The sequence below is a fragment of the Agelaius tricolor genome, unplaced genomic scaffold, assembly GCF_023055355.1.
Source record: "Agelaius tricolor isolate 1412-34295 unplaced genomic scaffold, bAgeTri1.0.p SCAF_2, whole genome shotgun sequence".
Taxonomy (NCBI): Eukaryota; Metazoa; Chordata; class Aves; order Passeriformes; family Icteridae; genus Agelaius; species Agelaius tricolor.
The window spans coordinates 26,194,964-26,210,334 of NW_027269262.1; the positions used below are offsets into that span (position 1 = coordinate 26,194,964).

Below are 15,371 nucleotides of genomic sequence, written 5' to 3' on the forward strand. Positions count from 1 at the left end.
AATTAATGTTTTCATTTATTTTGATAAATAGTCTGCATTTGTTGAATAGCTGTTTTGCTAACAAGTATCATTAATTGTGACACTGGTAATCATTTTGTTCGGGACAAAATCGGATCATCTGTGGAATCTTTTTAACAAGCCCATGCTATTATTACTGCCATGATACTTTGCTTTGTTTGAAAGTATGTCTATGGGTTTCTATTTCAGCATCATTTAATCTCAAAATGTCTGGGCTGTCATCTGGGAAAATTGAAAGTCAGTACAAAATTGCATAAATAGGCCTTTTTGAAATCAGCTGCTTTTCATCAGCCAAATCTTCAACATTTTTAGAACGGCTTTTAAAAGAATCAAACCAAAAGAAATGTTATGGAAAAGAAAAGGAAGAAAGAAAAAAGCAACCTGTTTAGCATGATGTTCATTGCACTGATATGCTTAAAAAGAGGTTTTTTATTCATGTTTTAAACAGTCCCAAAATGGAGCAAGTATAAATCTTCAGAATTTTTGGGGACTTCCTCTCTCTTTTTGGAACACAATACAGAGCTCAGGTCTCTTTCAGAACTTTGTGTTTTTGAAATTTGGATTAAGTGATAGTCTGAAATCTGTAAATAATTTATAAGATTTAAAGCTATGCAGTTCTTCTCATTTCAGTTGAAAAATATAAAGAAATGTCTACTCCTAGAAAGAAAGACTAATAAAACCTCATTTTTGTTTCTTGTAATGTTTCCCTTTACTGAAATACTTACCACATTGCAGAGCAGTCAAAATTCACTAGGAGCCATTTGTGAGGATTAAAGTTAAACGAATCTGCAAACTGAGAATGGATAAATAAAAACAGAATTACAAAAGAGAAATCATGTGATAATGATATGACTTTGTCAAATTGTTTGTATAATTATAAATCAATTCCTGAATCAGGTCTTTATAATGTTCATATTGATGTCACCTTATTTAGTAACTGTTGGAGTTAAATCTTCATTTATTTTGGGAGTGGAGTTCACATTGGGTATAGAGTTAGGCTAGTGGTATTATCAACATTTTGAGCATTTTTTTACAATTATACTTTCTTGCTACAAATGTTATGGAAAAGTGTGTATCTTATTGTGATCTTAATTAATTATATAGATAAATCTGCATACTCAGAAACATTCACTGGCATTCATATCACATTTTCCAATAACAAATCCCTATGCTTTCTACTTCCAAGGATATGAAATTAATACATACAAAATTCATATATAGTAAGAAATTATATATGTAATTCAGAATCTGCACATCATATTCCTTCAAAAAATTACAACTGACTAGGAAATTTTTTTTTCATTTTGACAGGGTCTTTTCTTTCAGTAGAAATTTTTGTTTCATCTAAATCAAAAGAAAAACCACCAAAAAGTAAGCACTTGCAATAAATAATTATTTATACACCATGTGCCAGGCCTAGTTTACTTGACATGTTCAGGTGGAGCATCAGAAGAAACCCAGGCAGGTAAAGATTTTGGAAAGGTTTCATCCATGTTTTCTGTTTTAAGAAAGGCAGAAGGCACCAGCCTTAAAAACCTGGGGATAGGGACCTGGCAGCACCAAGGTCTGACTTTTCCATATTGCAGTTTTCTGTTCTCATTTGCTTCTCATAACCTTCCCTGTCACCTGTAAACAATTAACAAATGCTCTAATAAGAGAAGATGATCTGCCTGTCCCTCTGTCCATCTATCTATCCATCTAGCTAGCTATCACCCTGTACTTTGTAAAGTAAGAAACCTATTCATGGTTGTCAAATATTTATCTTATGACAAATGCTGGCCCAGACAAGGGATGCTGTTTCATTTCCTTCAGGAACCAATAACAATAATTTAAAAAATATTCCCCCACAGGAAATTACAACAAGCTTCATTTGCTGATAAAAAAGAGACAAAAAGAAATGCTTTATTTGTGAGGGGGTTTTCCCTCCTCTTCTTCATTACTTGCTGCCTATCAGTGCTGTGTTTAAACTTCTGGCTTTACCAAACAGTAATATTTTCTCCACTGGCGTGGAAGACAAGGACTTATCTGACTGAGGGGAGCAGCAGGAAATTGAAGTACTCTTATCTAAGCAACTGAATGCCAAGCAGCTCAGCAAGGCAGCGGAAAAGGAACAGCAGTGCTGTTAGGGGAATATTTCATTCAGGTCTCTTGGTTATTAAACCTTGTCTGTTTGAGATAGAGCTACTGGCTCTATAGTATATGAATTTCAGGATGTAAGAAGAAAACCAGACATAATGAGCTCATTAATTTGTCAAATTTTTTTTCCCCTCATTTTTGTGTAATGTAGGATGCTGCAAATATGTATTTAGCGATATTTGGGGAAAAGTTCCTCTTTTTTATTTGTTGATTCAGTACTACTTGTTATTCTGAATGACAAACTTCTTATAGAGGGGTACTCGCATAGTCCCCGTATGAAGCATTAAAAATTGACAAATTTAAGTAATGCAATCGAATGTACAGGGATTTGTAGTACAAACTGAGGTGCAGCTTACTCAGAGATTCTGGAAGAGCCATTAATCTTGGCTGCATCAAAAACATACAAATCCTATAAAAGAGCAAGGTTTCAGCAGGCTGCTAGAGAACAAATACTCATTCACCTCCACTCCATTTAAAAGATGCCTGAATTCAGGGCAGATGAAAGCACTTCCCGCATAGGCTGCATCAATATGCATCCAGATATTTTCCTTATTACCTAAAAAAATAATTGAAGGAAATAAATTAAACAGCTGATTAAAAAGTCCAATTATTTTGCATGAAACCAAGTGCCTGAGAGATTTCTCTTTGACGGTATTATTTTCCCAATTTAAAATTAAATTAAGAGATTAAATGTTTCCACCATCTGGGTTTTCATTAATATATAAATTCTATATATAACGTATTATTTTTCCTTCCCAATTCTACTGGAAAAAAGTTACAGAAGCATAGAATCATAGAATATCCCATATTGGAAAGGACCCATAAGGATCATCATCTCTAGGTTTATCTTACTAAAATTAACCAACATAAATTGTTTTGTGGTTTTAATTTAAGAACCATTATAAAATACACTTTCAAAAAATGTATATAGAGATTTAGCTATCATTTCTATGCTAATAAAACTGCTTTAGCAGGAGCAGATAGAATATTACCTGTGCTCCCTACTTCTAACTCATGATTCACAAACACATTTCTAAACAGTATTTTGTACATATTGATAAATGTGCATGCACATGCTTTTGAACTTGTGCAGCAAACTACTTATTTCAAGGATGGAGACACTTAGGCAAAAGCAAGCACTGAAATGCTGAGAAAGTGCTACTTTTGATTAGTCACTGAATGGTTTCTGCAGAAATATTTTGGCATATGAGCAGCTCACATATACTCTGTAATTAAGTAATCACACTCTACGAGAGAACACTGTTTTAATGCATTCAGTAACAATTATGGTCTATCAGTTGATGGCTGAAGCCCACATTACACTGGTCATGCAATAATTCTGATGGTTACTTCCACATACAGAGGTACATCCACTGAGATCTGCAGTCTGGCACCAAGTTCATGCTGAAATTTGCTTTATTGTGAACTAAATTTTCTTTTTGCATGAATTTCTGGCAAAGCCAATAAAATATTATTCACAACATCCACAACTAGGATTGTTTTAAAGCATGTTGAAATTTTAACTGATTATCAATTTTAAATATACTTGGTTTGAGACACTGCCTTCATATCACAGCAGCAGGACTGCTGCTCATGTGTGCTAAGGATAAGATTAAGCAGAAAAGCTAGCATGAGATTTCTGACTTCACTGGTATGCCATCCTTTTGGCTCTGCTACACAAGCAGGGAATCACTGAAGTGAAACACGTGATTATTGCTACACCTAAATATATTGGTGTCACTATTTTAGTAGGTCTTTAGGAATAACACAAACAGCAAAATAATCTGTAGCTGCTAAGAAACTCCTAGAAACCTGTTTAAAAAGGAGGACTGTGAGAAACCGAGTCACTGGGTCTTGTGGTGAAAGGCAGCAAACCTCACAGAGCAAATGACCACCACACAAGCCCCTGAATAAATTAAGAGGACCTCAAATCAAGCTGTGTTTCTATGAAGTTGCTTCCAGTGGCTTACAGCTATGGATTTCCTGTTCTCGTTTGAAGAGATATGGTGTGCTTTGGTAACAAGTTCATCAGCCAGCAAACATGGGATTTGACCAAGCCCTGCTGCAGATCAAAGCTTGACACAACAAACCGTAGCACAGAAAGAAACACTTATGAAGAGTCCATGACTCCATCACTGTATTAAACACACTGGCATTTGTCCTATTTTCTTGGAAGATGAAGGAAATTGGGAAGGGGAGAGCAAGGATTAAGAATAGATGGGGATTTTTGGTGCATATTTCCCTACCTTTTATAGTTATTAGAACCAGGCAGAAACAAAACACTTGGTGCAGAGCAGAATTAAGAGTTCAGCTTTTCCCTGATATTCAGCATTCTAGATGCCCTTGCAGGGCAGAAGGGCTTGAAGAAGTATGTTACAAACTGAGGCCCTTACAGTAATTCTTAAGTATTCCAAAATATGTCCCACCCCCAGAAAAGAAACCCTTAAGGCAATGTCCTCTAACCATTTAACAGCTTGAGAATGCACATTTGCTGCTTGACCTAATATTAGAAATAAAACTGTAACTGAAGGTCTCATCTATAAGTAGCTTTATTGTATTTGGACACTGACACAGCATGATGTCCTGGAAATGACTCAGCATGGCTTAAACTGGTATCTGAAATTTTAGAAAGAAGCAGCAAAGACTTACAAATAGGACCCAGTTCTAACAGTTTGTCAAAGGAGCAGCAAGAGGTGGTTCCAAGTGTTGCACAGAACTGCAGAGCCAAAAAAAAAAAAAAAAGTGTTACAGCATAGAAAATTACCAAAGGAGAAAAACAGTCTGCAAAGGCAGCAATAAACAAAAATACAAGACATTATAGAACAAAAAAAATTGTAGTCCCTTAGTAGAACTTTTAAGACTGTGGGTTGGTTTTTTTCAAAGCTCCCATAACAGTCCATTGAAGCAGATGCATAAAATAAAATGTTTATAAAAAACTGAGTGATAAGTACTGTAATATAGGCACAGTGCTGTGCTGATGCTATATTTTATGTATTTTCTGTAAGTTCCACATGCTTATTGTATGCCTCAATACTACCTTAACATATGCAAATCCCATCAAAATGATTTGCAGTTCATGGTACATAAGCAAGTTCTAAACTTGGGCAATTTAAAGGTGCTGGAATTATTATTGACAGAATAGATTGACAAATGTTGCTGTCTTGATCAGAGCCACTGCAACAGAGATTTGTAACCAGTTTATGCTCAAGAGATCTGCAACCTGGAACCTGTTCACTAGCAGCATATGTTCTCTACTTGGCTTGCAAGACTTTTTCACAGAGAAACTTCTTCTCCCAGATTCATCCAAAAACACTGGAACAGTTCTTCCTTTGTTCTGTTCATGTCTCATTTAATGTATCCTTCTGTGTGACCAGTGGGCCAAAAGCAGAGGCAACATAAATGCTAAAGTTTCACAGTAGGAAGAGAATATAACTAGGTGAAAATGAACTATTGTAATTTATTTGGAATATGCAGGTAGAATTTTAATCAAAAACCCCCAGCTACCAAGGCCATATAAACCGACATTATTTTTCATTGCTACACTTATGTTTTAAACACCCTGTCTTATTTCTGAAAGCACTAAAAGGCTGAGTATGGTTTTTGTAATTTACTAGATTTTTTACATAATAAAAGACACTTTACAGTTTAAATAGGCAAATAAAGTATGCTGTGTTATAGTCAGAGTATTGAAATAAAAAATAGTTAGATAATTTATCCAAGGTCACACATAAACTACAGTACAGCTAGGACATGATTATAAAAATGCCAAACCCAGAATTTTGCTTTTTTTATTTTAGTATTTCTGGTTACCTTCTGTGCCAAGTACACTGTCAAGCAACATATTTTGTTCCTACTGTTTTTCCCTATATATCTGGAACTAGACACATTTTTCTGTGTGTATGTGTCCCTTAGCAAATTCCTGATGAGACCAATAAGAAGAGAAAGGAAAACCTAAATGATACTTGTCCATCCAGTGGACTTTTCAAGATATGAACATTCTGTCCCAGAAAAACTTGAAAGAAGAAATTATTAAAATAAAAAAGGCACAATTCAGTATTTTTTCTATACTAAGCTGCTAAGAACCGGAGTTTGGAACAAATACAGTTCTGAAAATGAGAAGTAATTGTAGGTAGATACTTAGTAAAATCATAAGCTAATATATTTTTCCTTCAAGATAATCTCATCTTTATCTATACTGGGCCCTATTCCTGAGACACAGAAGAACAGAAAACTGAAGTGCCTTGAGGCACATTTAAGAGTTCTCTGGAAGACTAATCACCCACTTAGAGAGGCTGCTTTGAAAAGATTGCAGGCTATTTTTTTAAATAGCAGGAAAAATTTTGGTCTCAATTTTTCCTAAGAAGGCACATATGTATGGAGTGAAAATATATTTATCACAATGGAGGATACCATAATGAAAATGCCAGTTTTTTAATATGCATAAGGAATATGCATATATTAGGAAATAAATAAAAAGAGTGCACTATAGACTTAACTCTGCTTTTACACATATATTTTATGGTAATATGGTATGAATTTTCTGACAAGATCAGAGTGAAATTGCCTTGGTTAGTCCAGCAGTTAAAATAATGATGGAAATTTCATAACAAAAAGTTATACATTATTGTTATTAGTTTTGTACTCCAGTTAAAGTATTCTCCCAATCAGGATAAGAAGTATGTTTTTTTCAGTGAGAGATTATATGAGTTCAAACATATGCTTAGTTGTTTAAATAATGGTTTATTCTGTAAAGTATACCTCAATTTCTAAAATAATTTTATTTTCCTCTCTGCAGGTGTCTAAGCCTCAAAGCTACTTTCTTTAATTCTCAGAAACCACTTAGGCTGACAGCATCTGCCCTTGTCAGGACTCTCATTACCCCGACTCAGTACTACAGAATGAATCTAACTCAATTTGTAGCCTGTATAACACCAGAAAAATCACATTTGTGCAAAGGGCAGGGGACAGACTGCATCACAGAAATGGGACTGATGGCTCAGTATAGCCTGCAGGCCTTTTCCTTTTCAGGTTGTGCACTTCAAATTTGACTCAGCCCTCGGTTGTGAATACAAAGCAGCTAAAATGCTTAACTCAGTCATCTCATGTATTACTTTCCTGAAATGGAGAGCTATGTCAGGAAACACACATGCACCTTTGTAATTCCTGAGAGCAATTACTCTCAACCTTTTCAACTGGAAGACCTCATACAGCTATTGAAAAGATGTGGACACATTTTGCATGGTTCCACCACCAAGCTTTTCATTTACAAATAACTAAAATGAGGCAGAACTTTCAATGTTCGCATATTGTTTTTATTTTCTCCAATTCAGTTCTTGCCAGCTTGCACTCATGAGAATGTCTGTGGCCTGAAGAAAACTGCAACAGTTCTCTAAACCACCATTCACTATTTTACAGAACAGCAATCATTCACAAACTGTGGGTTAAGAAACATCACCCTAGACATCTGTATGTGTCTGAAGAATGTTTCTTCCAAATGGAAATCTGTGGTCAGGATCTAACTGTTCTACTGAAAAGATGGCTCTTCTGTCAGTCTGATTCTGATTTATTGTTTCCTGAGTGAGTCTGGATACAAAAAACCTGCTTCTTAATATCCTGTGGATCACGTTCAGAAGAGTCATTTCATCTAAAATCAGAGACATTTCATGCTGGGCAGCAGACAATTGTGTTGTAGCAGCTCTATATTTGTTGAGGTCATTGAAGTATATTGTACATTGTATATGCCAGCTGCAATCTGTCAGTGCTGACTTATGAAAGACAGCACAAAGCTCACAGGCCACCTACACACGTTTAGGTGAGCTAGGCACCTAAGCAGTGGGCACTCTATCTGAATTTAGGAGTGCATAACTTAGTGGCCTTCATTTTTGAGCATCCCAGCCAGCATTCTGCCAACACAGAGGCCTGTGTCAAGCTGGGAGCACAGGGCCCAAGTGAGAGAGGCATTTACACACAGGTTTAACCACCAGTGTGTGTTTACAGTTAATGAAATGGATGTAATTTAAGAATGTGTTTTAAAGCTCCCCCTTCACTCGGGGCCAGATGAAGGGCTGCACATCATCTGTGCTGGGAAATGGCTCCTCAGTAAACTGTGGCTACTTTAGTGCCTCAACACCTGACATGGTTAAGTGCTCTGTTTTGCAGAGTCTGCTTGCTTTACTATATGAAAATATCTCTGTTTCAGTTTCTGCAAAAGTATTTTGAAAGAGACGAATTAACACAAGTCTGAACTCAGAAATAAAAGAAAGAAAACAAAAGTAGAGATCAGGGTACCCTAGCGGCAAAAGCTTTCACTGAACAAAATTATATACACATTACTAGTCCTACAGGACATTGATGGTGGGTAGGAATGCAAAGGTTCCTTATAAAGACAATGCCTCTCCCCCAAAAAGGCTGACTGCCAAATCCTATGTATGTGAAAAGCAAACCTTTTGTTAACAGATTGCTGTAATGACAGAACCTGTTTCACATCAAGCAAACCTGACCCTGATTCTACACTCACCTTTACAGGGAAAGCACTGCTATCAAGTTCAGTATAATGATTCTTCATTTATTCATTAAGAGGAGGAACCTGCCTATAAGGCATTGCAATTTACTTGTGTTTTCTTTTTAATCCCTTACAAAACCTTTTCATGCTTCTAAGAGAGACTGTAGCAGCTTGGATGCAAACAAGACATCTTCATTAGGAATGATGTCTCTGCTGTCATAAGTCTCTTCAGGCAGAATTTCTTCCATCAAACTTGTTGCTTTGATGTTGAATCACTCCCCTTAGTGAAGGATCAGTGAATACAGGGAGACAAGGAATCAAGTGGCTAAGGTGTTTCCTTGGCAATGTGCATATCTTTGTCGCCAGAACAAAATACAACAGCACCAAATTACTCAAGAACAAAAGAAATGGAAAGGCTTTTGAAATCTGCAAGCCAAAAAAGGGAGCACTAATACAGTGCATGGGCTGCTGCTCAGCATGACAGAGAATTAACACACCTTTTGAGTTAAGAGGCCAGCCATACTGATAATGAGATCTAGTCTAAGCTAAAGCTGACGTATTTTATGTATACAAATAAGTGGAGGACTCAATACAGGCTGTATTAACTCAGGCAGAGCCTCTGCTGTCTTTGAAAGCTGCACAGCTAAACAAACAGAGGAAGAAAAACAGCAGTTAAATCACCCTTTGTAAATGTGTCACTGAATAATAAATTAGATTTTTTTTTCTCTTGTATGCATAGAAAAATTAATAAAGCCTGAATATTTATGAGGGGCAAGTTGCATTTTTTTTTTGCTAATGGATGAAAGCCGAGGAAAAAAGACATTTATAGTTACTTCATGAAGATGTGATATCCTGCTGTACTTGTAATTATTTAAAATTAACAGTAAGATATAGAAACAGGATACTGTGTAAGGTATTATGAGCTGGGATCATAACACAGAGAAATAAAACAGGTCTTGTGGCTTGTTCTTCACCTCAATAGGTGTGTCCCACAGAAAAAGTTCTTTTTGGAATCCCTAGAAATGCTTTTTTCTCAGTTATATTATAAAGCAATTGACAGGATGTGCTTGGTCATCCTAAGGACTCGCTAGTTCTAGGCACCCTAGAAATTAGCAGTGCTCTGCACATATGAAAACCACTTCTCATTCTAGTCATCCTCATATTACATAAAAACATTCTCTAAAGGCTAATAACAAGAAGAGTAAAAAGATTATATTTTCAAAAGAGCCTGGTGAAATATAAGCTTCTTTGTCCCATTTGGCACTAATCCATGAGTATAAGCAAGCTTAATCTTCTAATTCTTCTGAAAACAGTTCATACAAATTTAAGTCACATTATCCCTTTTCAAAATGTTACAACATGAAAGAAAAGAAACAACCATTGTTGGACATGACTTTTTTGTGAAAAAAGTGACTTATTTTTGAATCTCTTAAAAAAATCCCATTTCTGAAGTTCTCAGTTTCTAAATTAGCTGTGTGAGGATTTTTTCTTCAGTGGAGGCCAGTAAAAACATATTCTCTGCAGCATGTTATACCCCTTAATAAATCTATATAGCCTGTGGTCCTTATCAAGTTTAGTAGAGCATAATGCTTGGAAATAAGCAAAGATTTTTTTTGGTGGTGTACAAAACCACAACAGAAGTTACTTACTTCATAGGAAAAAAACAAATGGCAAAATCTTGTTTTAACTTGAAGTAATAACATAGTATTCTGAACTGGCAGGAGGAGCAGATCTGATGAATAAGCAATTTTTCTTTTTGATCAGGTACTTATGGTAGAACCAAACTTTAGTATTTTAGCTAGTCTAACAATGCTCTATGTCAAAACTTGGGGGATTATGAGCTTAAGATACTGATACATAACTATATTTGCCTTTGCTGTCCTGCTGTGAAAGCAGGAATTTCTGGAGAAAAAAAAAAGTGGACAGGTAACAAGAAATGGTGACATCTAAAGTTTCCACAGCTGCATTCTCTATAGCTCACTTCTTAGAGATTATTTACATACTCACAAGCACCTGACTGCATCTGATCTTGATGATATTTTGGGGTATATTATGGAGGTTCATTTTTTTGCTAAAGTACTATCAAGAGGAAACTATTGTTTCTTGAAGACACTTGAGCTTGAGATAGCATCATTTAATTTATTGCTTTTACACTTGTTTTATTTGTAAGTAAGTTGGAACCTGAAAAATAAAGGTAAACAGTTCAGAATTCAGGAATTAGGACATTATAACACTGCAGGGCTACATGTAACTACAAAATTGAAATTGACCCCAAATATCATTTTGCTGAGAAGTGCAATCAGCTGCTCAAATTTTCTCCTCCTGCACAAAAAGGTATGTGAAAAACACTCGTGGAACCTCTCCTAGTATTCTAGTCCAGCTGCCTACCAGTGCCTCTGTTAGGGATGAGACCATCTATTCATGTCAAAAGCATCTTATCAGAAGCATTAAATCCACTGATTTGTTAAAACCCAGTACTCACAAAGAAAGGTATAAGACCAGCAGCTTTGTCTTCATCCAGAACTTTCTTCAAGGCTGAACCACAAACACTAAATGTGTCATCTGAAGGAACATTTTTAATCTTCACAGCACCAATTAATGCAGCCCTTTCCACAGAGGAATGAGCCTACAAGGAAACGGGCAAGTTTTAAGACCAATACCTTTTACTGGAATGTAAGAAGTTCATTTGAATTTACAAACTAAAAAAGTAAGTCCTTTCAAGTAAAGCATACTTGAGATCCTAGAACTGTTGATCATATGTAATAGATACATACTTCTCCTCCTTTCCTATAGGTAGATGGACAGACATATATATATATATATATATATATATATATATATATACATATACATAAATACACACATACACAAAATAAACTAATAGCAACCCTGACATACCCTTGAGACCATTGCTATGATCCCATTAGACAAGAGTTCCATTAACCTTAGTGAGAGCTTTAATTTACATGGTAGGATGGATGTAGAGCTTCAGGATTCGGCTCTAGATCTATCAAAAGATGTGCAGATAATCCTCTTGTCTGACAATGATTCAGGTGCTTGCTAGCATATTTTTTATGGTGTATAGCTTTTCTGAACTCTAAAATTATACATGTCACAGTATGGTACAGACAGATATTGTCTTACACAACCATTTTTTTCTGATTACATACTAACTACATTGTGGTTCAATCATTCAGTCACTTTTTTAGGGAAGTAAGGATCATTCCCAATATGTGTTTACAACTCTTCATTATTTACAACACTTCAATTTAATTCCCCTGAAATAATATTGTTTTAGAAAATAAATCACATCTCTGTTAATAAAAACGAAGTTATCACTAAGAAATTCTCATAAATTTGTGAAGTACAATAGAATAATAACAGGAATAAAAACTCCATGGACAACGAGAGGTACATTAGCCACAAAATAATCTCCTTTAAAGTGTGATTAAAACAAACAAACAGAAAAGCTATTTTACCCTCTATAATTTCATTAATCATCATTAATTTGAAAGAGGAAAATGCCTCACCTTTTTATATCATGACTATTCTCATTCACAACTTCCTTGTTGATTCTTGCCAGTGCCTAAGACTGCTTATTAATTCTATTTCAATTTAGCATATAATCACAAAAATAGCAATCCAGAATTTTGTTGAACTAGACTAGACAAAATTTTTGCCTTTCAGCTAAACATATTTCTGGAATGACATGTTTTAAAGTCAGATGTACCATCAATTTGTATCTCAGTAGTGCCCCTTTTTAATGTGCTTGGTAACCAATTAGGCAGCAGCTTGAGAAAATGAGGAAGCCTAAACTTGAAGTATAACTTTTTAAGGGGAAAATGAGGCGTGTGGCATAGCAATATCATACTTCATTCAAGTGTACAATGAAAAACGTATTTTAGAACTTATTTATACTAGAATTGCAAATAAGCAAACTACAATAATACAATAATGCACTGAGGTTGTTAGCCAGTCAGAACCCCTAAATAGCTTCATCAAGACTCAAAAACTGTAGCAAGATTCTTTTCCAGATGCATTCTGGTATTGTTGGGCTCCATCAGTAAATGGTTTTCCCTTTCACAGAATGGCTTTAACTTTCTTTTGTGAATTATTGCCTATGAGTCACACAGGTTTGTTCTTAACGCAGAAGGAATGGTGAGCTTGGCAACGATCTGCTTGGAAAGGTCAGCAGTATCTTAAGGCAAATCCTTCTGTAAACATAAGATCCTCTGACCTTCAGTAGACAGGAAGGCCTGTCAGTCCTCATTTCAGGTCAGCCTCTTGTATGGGACAAAAAAGTCAAAACAAGTAAAAGGTTTTGTGCATCACTGGGTTGGTCAGAGCTCTGGGACTGGTGGTCTGTACAATACTGACCTTAGGGTCCCAAACTAACAAAAAGAAAGGATAAATATCCTTTGTGCCTCTTGAAAGCAGTTATCTTTTCTCATATTTTCTTGTCTTCAATCTTCTTACCATGCAAGTGTAATCCCTCTTCCCACCAGCAAAGAGCAAGTGTGGTGTTAACAACTTCTACAGTGCTCTCTAACATACACTTAGTAGTAAATCAAAGCAAGGCTGAAACCTGGCCATTTTACTCTGCACATCCTATATTACTTTAATATAAACAGTAAGTACTAAGAGAGGAGTTTTTTCTGTCTCATTGACATGTAGGTAAGAAAATGTCACACATATTAAGAGAAACAACAGTGCATGGCCCTTCAGTAGGATTACAGTGTCAGCAGCAGAACTCACATGAGCAGAATTTGTTTTCATTAACATTAAAAGCCTCTCATAGTCATGGCCTGCTGAGAATTTAGTGTAACTCAGTCTGCTAAATACCACTCACAGTCAGAAATCAAGGATTATGTTTTCTGTTTCCTTACAAGATTTCTTAGTTGGATTGGCAGATGGATATCTTAAAGGTTTTCTTTTTTAAAAGAAAAAAAAAATGTTTTCGCTTCTTCAAGTACTGTGACTGATTTGATTTTATTCATGCATTAGGTTTTTCTGCATACATGCACCTGTACCCATGCATGAATATAGGGAGAGGATGTTTGCTTGCACATGTGCTTGTAGGAGGAAAATACTGTATGCACAGATAGATATAGAAGACTGGATGTAACAAAAGGTATCCTAGACTTACTAAACATGACTGAAATTAATATCTTATTTAATTATCCTTATTTACTTCAAACAAGCTCTTATAAAGATGTTTAACACTGACATCTGGATATTTATCCTTTATATTGTGAAAGCACATATGACATTCCAGTTCACTTACCACAGAATCATAGAATGGCCTGGATTGGAAGGAACCTTACAGATCAACTGGTGCAAGTCCCACTGTCACAGGCAGGGACATTTTCTACTAGACCAGGTTGCACAGAACCCCATACATACTGGCCTTGAACACCTCCAGAGGTAGGACATCCACAACTTCTATGGACAACCTGTTCCAGTGCCTCACCACTCCCACAGTAAAGAATTTCTTTAATATAATACCCTACTTACAGTTTAAAATCATTTCCCCTTGTTCTGTACATGCTCTTGTAACAAGTCCCCCCATGTCCTTCATACAGGCTTTAAGTCTTAATTATGTCACCCCAAAGCCTTCCCTTCCCCAGGCTGAGCAATCCTAATTCTCTCAGCCTTTTCCCATAGAAGAGGTGCTTCATTCCTCTGATCATCTTGATGTCCATCCTCTGTAATTGCTCCAACAGGTCCATGTCCCCCTGTGCTGTGGCCCCAGAGCTGATGCAGCACTGCAGTGGGGTCTCACCAGAGCAGAGCAGAGGGGCAGAATCCCCTCCCTGGCTCTGCTGGCCACGCTGCTTTGGATGCAGCCCAGGACATGTTTGGCTTTCTGAACTGCAAACACACTTTGCCAGCTCATGTCCAGCCTCTCATCCACCAGCACTCCCAAGTCCTTCTCACAGGGCTGCTCTCCATCTGCTCATCCCCCAGCCCGTGTTGGTACTGGGGGCTGCCCTGGTCCAGGTGCTGCACCTTGAACTTGGTCTTGTTAAACCTCATGAGATTCCCATGGAGCAATTTTCAAGTTTGTCCAGGTCCATCTGGATGGCATCCCATCCTCAGGTGTGTCAACTGCACCATTCAGCTCGGTGTCATCTCCACATTTGCTGAGGGTGCACTCCATCTCTTTGTCTATGTCATTTATGAAGATGTTAAACAACACTGATCCCAATACAGACCCCCATGGAACACACTTAGGATGTACAGTAAGATTTAAACAACCAAAATCAAATAGTCACCAATCCAAAGAGTTTATGCTAAATTCACCTGCCTATTCAGATTGCTGAAATTGTTGAGTACAGACACTGTGTTTCCAAGTTCATGAGAGGTACTCACCTGATCAGAAGCATAAGCCACCAGCCTGCCCATGATCTCTGTTTTTGTCAGCTCAGGCTTCTCTGACTGCACCTGTCTGATAATCTTTGTCCTTGCAGCAAGCAGTGCAATCAGGGTGGCCTCGCTTGCACTTCCCTGTGGGATAAATTGAGGGAAGATTCAAAATGAAAACATTGCAGAAGGAGAAAAGCGACATTCATTCTGTGTTAATCTGTGAAGTAGTTAACAGAAAATGCAGATGAGAAACTGTGCAATCTTATGTTTTTTAAAAATATGTCTGACAGCAAGGGAGGAATCTCTGTTTGATCTTGGTCTCCTCCTTCCCAATGCCTCTGCCTTTTCT

The 15,371-nt window shown here is 36.6% G+C and overlaps 1 protein-coding gene across 3 annotated transcripts in view; it reads right to left on the reverse strand.

Moving 5' to 3' along the window:
* The window catches only part of DDC (dopa decarboxylase), a 63,129-nt gene that overhangs the window by 23,134 nt on the left and 24,624 nt on the right, over positions 1–15,371 (reverse strand). For all 3 annotated transcript variants that reach the window (XM_071454828.1, XM_071454820.1, XM_071454811.1), the window contains 5 exons: positions 15,029–15,163; positions 11,139–11,282; positions 4,804–4,870; positions 2,616–2,710; positions 744–811 (listed from right to left, as the gene is read on the reverse strand). In XM_071454828.1, coding sequence (XP_071310929.1) covers positions 744–811; positions 2,616–2,710; positions 4,804–4,870; positions 11,139–11,282; positions 15,029–15,163 — 509 coding nt within the window. The remainder of the gene's footprint in view (positions 1–743; positions 812–2,615; positions 2,711–4,803; positions 4,871–11,138; positions 11,283–15,028; positions 15,164–15,371) is intronic.